This window comes from Schistocerca serialis, chromosome 1 (assembly GCF_023864345.2).
Source record: "Schistocerca serialis cubense isolate TAMUIC-IGC-003099 chromosome 1, iqSchSeri2.2, whole genome shotgun sequence".
In the NCBI taxonomy this organism is placed as follows: domain Eukaryota; kingdom Metazoa; phylum Arthropoda; class Insecta; order Orthoptera; family Acrididae; genus Schistocerca; species Schistocerca serialis.
In genome coordinates, this window is record NC_064638.1 from 292,567,042 (window position 1) to 292,578,078 (window position 11,037).

At 36.0% G+C, this 11,037-nt stretch overlaps 1 protein-coding gene across 3 annotated transcripts in view; it reads left to right on the forward strand.

Moving 5' to 3' along the window:
* LOC126468814 (double-stranded RNA-specific editase 1-like) overlaps positions 1 to 10,584 on the forward strand; it is a 157,343-nt gene extending 146,759 nt beyond the window's left edge. For 2 of the 3 annotated variants that reach the window (XM_050096581.1, XM_050096580.1), the window contains exons 9-13: positions 1,696 to 1,855; positions 3,232 to 3,383; positions 3,458 to 3,600; positions 8,490 to 8,683; positions 9,399 to 10,584. In XM_050096581.1, coding sequence (XP_049952538.1) covers positions 1,696 to 1,855; positions 3,232 to 3,383; positions 3,458 to 3,600; positions 8,490 to 8,683; positions 9,399 to 9,518 — 769 coding nt within the window. In that variant the 3' untranslated portion in view covers positions 9,519 to 10,584. The remainder of the gene's footprint in view (positions 1 to 1,695; positions 1,856 to 3,231; positions 3,384 to 3,457; positions 3,601 to 8,489; positions 8,684 to 9,398) is intronic. The other variant, XM_050096582.1, reaches the window with a different exon arrangement.
* Positions 10,585 to 11,037: the final 453 nt, after the last annotated feature.

Sequence of the window (11,037 nt, forward strand, 5' to 3'; positions counted from 1 at the left end):
CTTTGTTTCTTCCATGGATAGCTATCTCGAATTCCTCTAGTAGATCAAGTTTCCTCCCTTTCTTTTCTACATGCAGTATTTCTACGTTATCTTCTATGCTATTAAGGGGATGGCCTGTTTCATATATATGGTTTGCAACAGCTGATTTGTCATAATTTCCTAACCTGAACGCATCTTTATGTTCTTTATACCAGATCGCAAATGATCTTCCTGTCTGCCCTATATATTTTGCATCACAAATTCTGCACTGAATCTTATAAACTCCCGATCTTTCAAACTTATTTCTCTTCTCTCCAATATCGTGCTTAAGGCTATACCTCACTAGGTTATTAGTCTGAAAAGCTATTTTAACATCGTATGGCTTAAAAATATTTGCTATCTTTTGAGAGACTGTTCCGTAGTATGGCATCGTGATAATTTTCACTTTCTCTCTATGAGGTTTTTTCTTTTTGCGATTATTACTTCTCCGTAACAGTTTTTTAACCATATCTATTCTGTAACCATTATTCATCGCTATTCTCTTAACGGTATTAATTTCGGTCTCCCTATCTTTTTCGCTCATAGGTATATTGACTGCCCTATGCACGAGACTACGGAAAGCAGTTTCTTTATAAGCCTGCGGATGGCATGAATCATTCGGGATCACGGCATCAGTCGTAGTTTGTTTTCTATAAACGGAGAACACATGTTTGTTGCCCTGCTTTTTTATATTCGGGTCCAGGAACTGTAAACAATTGTCAGTTTCATACTCCATGGTAAATTCTATTTTATTATGTGCGTCGTTGAACTTTTTTACTATTTCCTCAATATATATAGGGCAGACAGGAAGATCATTTGCGATCCGGTATAAAGAACATAAAGATGCGTTCAGGTTAGGAAATTATGACAAATCAGCTGTTGCGAACCATATGTATGAAACAGGCCATCTCCTTAATAGCATAGAAGATAACGTAGAAATATTGCATGTAGAAAAGAAAGGGAGGAAACTTGATTTATTAGAGGAATTCGAGATAGCTATCCATGAAAAGAAGCAAAGCAATAGTGTAAATGCACAAGATAATTTTAAAGAAATGAGATTTTTTAGGGGTTTTTTAGAATTATTTTAGTGTAGGTATGCGACTTTAAACTTGTAGCATGTCACTGACGGAGTTGCGAGAGGCTAACGATGGAAGACCAATGCAATAAGGAAATAAGGCGCCCAATAGCATAGCGTTACCGTCAAGCACACGGCTGTAACCATGCCACAACGCCTAGGCACGTCAGTCCACAACAGCTCCCGAGCCGGCACAGTGCGATAGCATACTTCGTAGCTATGGGACGGCCATCGACATGTGTCAACAACTTCAATGTAAGACAAGGACCCACAGTCCAATATACTTTTAATTCTGTTTTACTCTATGGACTTCCCAACTATTTGTGAAGGTATTTTGTCTTTTTAGACCCTTTAATTTCATGACATAGACTTTACAACCTGATGACGAGAGCATTGTCTCTCGAAACACGTTGTTATAATATGTGTATAAGAATCGCGGTTGAATGCTAACAGTGATAACTAGTTGTTATTTGTTTTAATTTAACTACGGAATTAGTAATGAACAATTTATTTTGTGCAATATTTGTAGTTTTGTTATATTTCTGATACTTATATTGTATTTGTGTTATTAATAATGATATTTCTTCTCTTTTAATCCGAAGGATATTTTCTCCTCATGAAGCAGTGTCTCAAGATGACTCCCTGGATAAACATCCCAACAGAAGAGCTCGTGGTCAGCTTCGGACAAAAATAGAGTCTGGAGAAGGTACTATACCAGTTAAATCAAGTGATGGAATTCAGACCTGGGATGGTGTCTTGCAGGTAATCAGCTTGTTATATACTGTTACATGTCATAAGAAACTAGTCAGAGATATTCTTGTGAACTTAAAATCTGTGATGGGTAATGTCTCTACGTAATATGTTAAAATTTTATGATAACTTTTTCAACATGATGTAAATAGTTTTGGAAACTCATTGTGTGAGTCAGCTTCTCTTTGAAAGATTGTAACGCTGAAAGTTGTTTGCATCTGAATGCAAAATGAAAGGTGTGATGGAAGGTTCTGTTACAAAGATTGACATTGGTTGAAGCTGTGCACATTAACATATAATTTTGTACAAAAGTTATTTCACACAAATACACTTTAAAATGCAGTGGGCTCCATGTGAAGTTTGATGAGACATAGTCCAAAATGTAATGTGAGTAATTATGTCAGTAGGAGGAGTAGAAGTAATTTCACAGAGTTGCCACTGAAGAATCTTATTTATGCTTGTGTCAAACAACTATTCTGTCATCTAAAATGACCGATAATGAGGCCTGTGCCTCAGATCTATTACACAAAATTTATTTAAGTGGCTATTAAGAAATGTATTTTTTCCATTTAATCAGCAGCATTGGTTGAAAAGCAACCATATTTACTACTAATTGGTTGTGTGTGTAATTCTGGAAGTAGATTTTTCATCAGTAAAGAATGTATAACAGAGATGTATTTAAGATGAATATTAAACAATGGAAAATCCAGTATGGAATGTAGCAATATTATGAAAAGGAAAGTTACTACTCACCATATAGCTGTGGTGCTATAGTCGCAGATAGGCACAACAAAAAGACTGTCACAAATAAAGCTTTCTGCCACTAAGGCCTTTGTCAGGAGCAACAACAACAACACACACACACACACACACACACACACACACACACACACACACACACACACACACACGCGCGCGCGCGCACACACGTGCGCGCGCAAACACAACTTGAACTCACGACTGCAGTCTCAGACAACTGAAACCACACTGCTGTCGTGTATGAGTTGCATTTGCGTGCGTGTTCGTTTGTGTGTGTGTGTGTGTGTGTGTGTGTGTGTGTGTGTGTGTGTGTGTGTGTGTGTGTGAAACGTTTATTACTGACAAAGGCCTTAATGACCGAAAGCTTTATTTGTGGCAGTCTTTTTGTTGTGCATATCTGCAACTCAGCATCTCCACTATAAGATGAATTTATAGTTTTTCATGTGATATTGTTTTAAAATGCTCCATTGCTAGAGAAACACAGTCCAGCTTTTACAAACCATTTCCATTGAAGGGTTGTTGGAGTGTGTATATATATATTTTTTTTCACATAGATTAACCTGTGTTAAATTTATGACATAAATACTTTTAGAGCGCCTGGCATTAATAGGCATTTTGAATTATTGCAGGGACAGAGGCTTTTAACTATGTCATGTTCTGACAAAATTGCGAGGTGGAATGTTGTTGGTGTGCAGGGGGCTTTGCTATCCCATTTCATTGAACCTGTTTACCTAGAAAGTATTGTACTTGGCAGCCTTTTTCACCCAAGTCACATGTATAGGTAATGTATGATGATATATTTGTGTTACGGCATAAGTTTCTACTTGTTTATTAACTGTTTTCTTCTACGTACAGAGCTATCTGTGGAAGAATCGAAAGTACTATACAAGGGTTGCCACCTCCGTATAGATTAAACAAACCTCTTATGAGTCTTATAACATCACCTGAGGTTCGTCAACCTGGAAAAGCACCAAATTATAGTGTCAACTGGACTGTAGGTATGGATATTTATCATTATTTTATTTCTACACTGAAGTGGTACATCTTATGTTACATCTCTGGTCTAAAATCTCTCTTCATTATACATTTTCACAGAATTTAAATTGTGAAAAAAAAAATTTTGAAGCTTTGTATGAAGAAAGTGTTCCTCTAAATTAGTTTTTGACAATTCATATAATGTCTGTTAAGAAATGCAGTTTTTAGACTATAAAAGAAACTCCAATGCAGATGAGTACGCTTGACACTTAACAATATTAGCTTGCTACTTACGTAATTGACTAGGCCTCTGGTATGTACCATTGTAACTAAAATACTACAGTAATACACTGTAAGTGCAAATTTACATTTTGTGACCATTTTCTCGTAGGACTACAATCTGAAAATATAATTAACACAATAGTTTTGTTTCTTCTTCAAACATGAGGAAACAAAAATTTTATTATTTCTCAAAACAAAAAGTTGTTGGTACTGTGTTGTTATAACTTCTTGATTCATCTTCCACCTAAACTAGTACAGGGTGTATACTCCGCAGGAAATCTGGGAGAAATCTGTGAAATACCAGGGAATATTTTAGGATTCTGGGAATTTTTCATTATACTAGTTTTCATTTAAATTTCTGTCATTTTGACTGTTAAGAACTGACACTCTAACAAAAAATTTTACTTTGATACACTACTGCAGAATAATACTGCAGCAGTAAAACATAATTGAGAGAATGACAGCAAAATAAAACTTCAGTTGCAAGCAAAGTGTGCTATTTATAACAACAAAACACGGTGCTCATACAAGCGTCTGCAGACAGCAAAATGTGTCAGAGCCTTTATGATGAAAACTATACAATACTTCGGAACAACAAACTACTTTCAGCGAGTGTGACATCACACTGTTTACATTGCTAACAGATATGGAAAAATATTGTGAATGGTGGATTTAGAAGTGTTACTTTCACAGTAAATTTCCTTTTACTCAAGAGGAACTATTTACTTGAAAGAACGTGTGCTTGAATTTCTTAAAATTGTGGAGAGTTTAACTCTTTCAAAACTTAATACTTTGAGACCAGTCACATAGAAAAATTTTGGGCCCAGAAGACCAGCCATTTGTGCCATCATTTAAAGTTTTGCTGGCACATACGTGTTTGATGTATCTTAAACGATAATACACACCAAAATTAGTTATTTCATAAATTACAAATTATACAGTAATGATGGCAAAAAGTTCTTGAGCATTTTTACATGTAAATGGCTTTCCTATGGAAAAGTCAAAATGCTCAATGCTACATGTATTCTGCCAGGTGATCCATGAAATGTTTGGTGCACAGCAGTGAAATTTGCGTTCGTGCTTATCAGAAATATTGAGCTGTTGCAATAAGCTTTGCTCTTAAGATCCTGCATAACTATGTGCTTGGAAAAAAAAAGCAAAAAAATTTTGACAACCAGTATTATACGTGGAAGCTTAGCTTTTCTTGATGAAAAATATCATCTAGTAATCATATTTCGCAAAACAAGAATACGTATTATCACGCCATATTTTCTCTAATTCAAAGTTAACTACCATGCCACTCAGAGAACTACTGTGGTCTCTTTTTCTGTATTGTAGCATGAGCATCACACTTGTTATGTTTTCGTGTTCGGTGTACAGAAACTACCATGCTTTAGTTTGTGAATTCATATTTATACTTTTGTAATACCAAAATATGCGGTGTACATGTTGCTGTGCATTAAAGATATTCCCAGAATGTGTTGTTCTGTGCCGAGAGTGCCGGGAATTCTATGCCAGTATATAAAACCTTTACCATTTAAAGGATTTATACGTTCTACAGCTCCGAGGGAACGTATATTATCACGTAACATGGAAAAAAATCTTCTTTCACCTGGAAAGAGTGCATTTTCAACCATAAAAAGTGTCTTTTTAACAGGGAAACCCAGGAAAAATCCAGAAGTTTATTTCTTGCCTATGTATACACCCTGTAGTATGAGAAAAAAAGAAGCAAGAGCATTTGATGATTAGATTTAAAAGTGCTGTTGAGTTTGACATTTGCAATGTGTTGAAAGAATCTGTTAGCTGAATTCCTACTGAGTAAGTTTTGTGTTCATGAGGTCCTTGATTTGATTTACACTAGTTTTCCTTCTACTATCTTGTATAAATCCTATATTTATCATAAAATGGAAATGTTTATTAAAACACACACACACATACAGACACTAGCAGAGATATCTGCAGAATACAAACTGATCTTCCCTGAGGTCAGCTTCTATCAGTTTTTCCATTCGTCTGTAAAGAATTTTTGTCAGTATTTTGCAGCTGTGACTTATCAAACTGATAGTTCGGTAATTTTCATATATGTCAACACCTGCTTTCTTTGGGATTGGAATTATTATATACTCCTTGAAGTCTGAGGTTATTTCGCCTGTCTCTTACATCTCGCTCACCAGATGGTAGAGTTTTGTCAGGACTGGCTCTCCCAAGGCTATCAGTAGTTCTAATGGAATGTTGTTTACTCCCAGGGCCTTGTTTCAACTTAGGTCTTTCAGTGCTCTGTCAAATTCTTCACGCAGTATCATATCTCCCACCTCATCTTCACCTATGTCCTCTTCCATTTCGATAATATTGCCCTCGAATACATCGCCCTCTTACAGACCCTCTATATACTCCTTCCACTTATTTGTTTTCCTTTCTTTGCTTAGAACTGGTTTTCCATCTGAGCTCTTGATATTCATACAAGTGGTTCTCTCTTCTCCAAAGGTCTCCTTAATTTTCCTGTAGGCAGTGTCTATGGTACCCTTAGTGACAGATGCCTCTACATCCTTACATTTATCCTCTAGCTATCTCTTCTTAAACCTTTTCTGAGACGTTTGCATTCCTTTTTGCTTGCTTCATTTCCTGAAATTTTATATTTTCTCCTTTCACCAATTAAATTCAGTATCTCTTCTGTAACCCAAGGATTTCTACTATTGTAAACACAAACGACCAAGTACTGTTCCAAATGTTCGGTATTAAGATTGTGTCATCGATTGCTCAAAACATTTTTATAAGCAGGAAAAGGACCGTTCTACATCAACTGAGGTAACTGGGCAGTATTTGAATTTGGGTGCTATCTTGGCACTTATTGTTTCTGGTAAAAGTTCACCCGTCCCATTAATAAAATTATCAATTTGACCTAAGGGTACAAAGCCTGGGTTATTGTAAGTTATCTTGGGAATACTTCTGGCAATGAGTAGTTCACTAGAATATTTTATTCATTAACTGAATAGATCCATTCCATGCCTAACCTTGGGTTTCAAGCCTTTTAACACGTGAAGGTATATGGGATGAATGAGAGCTAATTACAGAAATGCCTTTTTTTAATACTGGAATCATCAAAAGCTTCCTTGCAGTGGCGAAATGCCCAAAGCCTCTGCACTATCAAAGTGATTTACTACCCTTTTAATGGCATCGAAATGTTGATTGTAAAACAACACATCTTCGACCCACATACCCCTATGTGTTACCACTGGTTCGGGAGGCAAAGGCGCATTTGGTACATTTTCTTTGTAGATCTTGATGCGAGCAGGAGTATTTAGAAACACTTTCTTTATGGATGAAATCAGTTTATTTACATTCACAAACATGGAACATACTTCTTCAGCAAGACAATGTATTCCGTGAGCAAAGCACGTCACATGAATCAAACTGGGGTAAAAATACTCGGAGGGCTTTACCTGCGTTGATCATATAGGGAGCAGCATCTGAAATAAACACACACCCTTTCATCTGCAGAAGATTCTGGAAATATTTTTCTAATACCCTTCTTCACAAATCTGGCAATCGTAGAATGGTTCACGTAGAATGGTTCTTTGCAGGCCGCTAAATAGGAAGAAGGAGGCTCTTCTTTTAGAGCACCAACAATTAAATTTGCAATGTAACGGTCACAAGTACGCAGGAAGCCTTTGAGGATACAGTTTGTAAGTTTGTGAAGAGGAATTTTGCTTTCAATGAATGCTTCACATGGATCCATGTTAAACTAAATTTTTTGGTTACCTTTGGACAAATCCCTGCTATTGCAACTTGCTGTTGTCAGAAGTTGTTGTTGTTGTGGTCCTTCCTTCTGTGTTCCTTCGAAGGAAGACTTGTCTTATCATGCTGATCTATTTGAAACTTGTTTTTGCAGGAAACATTTTTCTCTCAAACTCGACAATATAAAACAATTCCGTCATATGTAAATGTTCCAGGATGGTCAGCTATCCACGATACAGCATTCCTTTTTCTGGGCGTCATTGCGCACAACACGTTACACACTACACGTCGTAAACATGTCCAATTGTGTAGTAGTAAATAGAAAGCTAAACTGAAACAATGGCAGTGTGACTAAAAGCTTGCATAGTTTAATTTAATTGTTGCCGATGTGTTCAGTACAGAGGGAATGAAACGAGGGTGCGGGCGCAGTAACATTGACTCTGTCTGCCTGTTCCTGTTCCTCTCCTGTAATGATTTTGCTAGGCAGTGATGTCTCTGTCAGCGATTGCAAGCAGTTCTAGGTTGCAGTGAATCTGTAGACATCAAAAATAGATTGAGCTAGGGACAGCTCATCTATATTTTTAACATATTGTAAACATAGAGTGAAAATATGCATAGTCACTAGTTTTTAGTTTAAAATATGCAATAACCGGTGAAAAAGAGCCAAATAGGCAAATAATCTGGTCTCTGCTAATCAGTTTCTTTCAGGCTCTTTAATTTTAAATTATGTGACTCCTAAATCTTGTATTTATTTGTTTTTCTCATATTACATTTGATTAGGGTAATATTATGTCTTTTAATTTACTTGGTTTGTATCTACATCTTGTAAGACTTTGTTAAATTGTGTTTTCTTTTGTTATTCATTGTAAGCGACTAATATTATCACTTAATTTAGGTATGGAAGGCCCAGAAATAATAAATTCAGTAACTGGAAAGGATGAGAGTGGAACAGCATCAAGGCTTTCCAAGCAATCTTTTTTTACTAGATTCCTGAATCTAGCTGGACGAATAAAAGGCACAACAAAAATGAACACTGTGAAGCAACCAGCATTGTATTCTGATGCAAAGCTTGCTGTACGTGAATATCAGGTGTGTTCATTTTTCTTATTCATTAGTAGCAGAGAGAGTGAATTGCTACTGTTGTAAAGTGAACCACATTCTTCCATTTAAAAATAAGTAGTTGTGATTAGGTTGGCAGTTAATAAGGCTGTGTTTAACCTCTCCTTTCCGCATCATATTTCCTTTTACTCCTCTTAGAATAGGAGATAGAAAGGGGAAAAGATCATTAAAAATATCATTCAAACTTGGGTAGAATAAGGATGAGGAAGGAAATTAGCCATTTAGTTTTCAGTGAAACCATTGAATTTGCAGTAATCTGTTTTGGAAATGTACAGAAAACCTAAGCTCAAAAGGCCTGATTAGGTGGTGGACTCTCTCCTCATATGTTCTATCTTCCTCAGAATTATTATAGACCCGTCTCTATTTTCCCATAGCTGTTTCCTGTAGCTCAAAATAGTAAATCCATTCAACTTACTGTAATCACTTGATGCTTCACTACCTTACAATAGTCATTCAGATATGCTGATTTCATCCAATATTACCTTTTTCGAATTTCTTCTCATCCCGTTCATTTTTTATGTGTAGTCTTTGGTAGTGTAATTCCCGAGTAGCTTAATTTTCTCCGGCCCTTTCCTATTTCTCGTAAAATATTAGGTCCTCTAGTACCTGTGCCATTAGTTGTACCTATTTTTGTTATACTCAGTTACCTGCCCATCAGTACAGTAAAATTAATTTTCATTTTCAGATGGCAAAGGAGCAGTTGGTCCTTGCATTTGTCAAGGCTGGCTTGGGAACGTGGCTTAAAAAGCCAATTGAACAAGATCAGTTCGAAGTGAATGGGAGTTTAGAACAAAGTAATGAATGACTAATAAGTAAGTTTCATGGAGCCTGCATTACAGGATAGAGCAATCATTCAGCCCCCCATTCCAATGCAACAAGAGTTATTAACAGTAAGAGGTTACTTGACGTCAGTAAAGGGCAGAGGCAGGAACACTGAGATATAATTACTCTTGTGCAAGGACTAAAAATGTACAGCAAAATAGCTGTATTTTTAACCATTGGAATCCCACCTCACAGAACATTTCTTGTCAGTACGGTAATATTGTCAAAAGTCACTAAGACGACGCCGTCTGTAATTTTCATTCACTTTTATAAAAGTTTCACAAGGCTTATTTTCATTTTTTACAATTTTTAAACTATACATTTAGTTCTGTTTAAATGAACTATTGAAAGACAAGCAACTGTACAAAACTGTTTTTCTGTGTTTGTGAATGTTGTAGACAACTGTGGTTATTGGTATGATTTCATGGGTCTGTTCATATAATTGTGTACATACTATGGAATGACAAGTATTTGAAGAAGTTTATTATGACAGTGTATATATATTTTTGTATACTAATTATTTTTATTTATTTTTTGGTGCATTAAAGCAGTACTTCATATACACACATTTAATGTTTTGCTGGAAAGTGCTTTTCAGCTTATTTCCATTGTCTTTAGTCAAGGACATTCACATTCTCATCTACTTCAACTACCCTCGGCACATGCTTCAGTAGATTTCTTACACTAACTGCTCATGGCTGCCTTATACTCAAAAGTTATTGAATTAGTATCATTTAGTTTTGTGATATTTCAGTATAGGAGTGGTAGGTAATACAGTTGTTCTAAAGGATACCTTAAACATCAGTAAGCTTCTGTACAGTACAATCTACCAAAAGTTCGCATATTACACTAAATTACTTTATATCCTATTCTACAATTTCAATTTTTGCACCCTTGTCTACGTTAAACAATTTCCACAACAACAGATAATTTTGTTAGTAATTATTCACTTCTAAAATAATTTATATGTAACCGTTGAATTGCATGAACTTCAAATAAACTTGCACAAATCTAACAAACTAAAAGATCTAAATGCCCTTCTCCCTCCCTCCCTCCCTCCCTCCCTCCTCCTCCCTCCCTCCCTCCCTCCCTCCCTCCTCCTCCCCCGCCCCCCCCCCCCATTTTCACACATAACACGCTACTGCTTCTCTCTCTCTTTCTTCTTCTTCTTCCTCCTCTCTTTTTTTAAATATTTTTAAATAACCAAAATACATTATCTCTGATTTACAATGCTAAGTTCTTGTGTCCTTGATTTGACTGATAATGTATGGTGTTGTGATGTGCCATATTTGCACTAATGGCAATCTCAATTTTATTGATAGGATGTTAAGCTGTATAGCAGCATTTTTTCACTTTACATGGTTAGGTGAGGAAGGTATGTCAGCTCAGCGAGTGTTCACGTTTTTTAAAAGTCATTTTAGAAATGTAATTTTTGTACTTTGTAAGAATGATGAAGGATGAGTGAGTGTGTATCACCATAAGACTGAGTTACACTTCTCAGA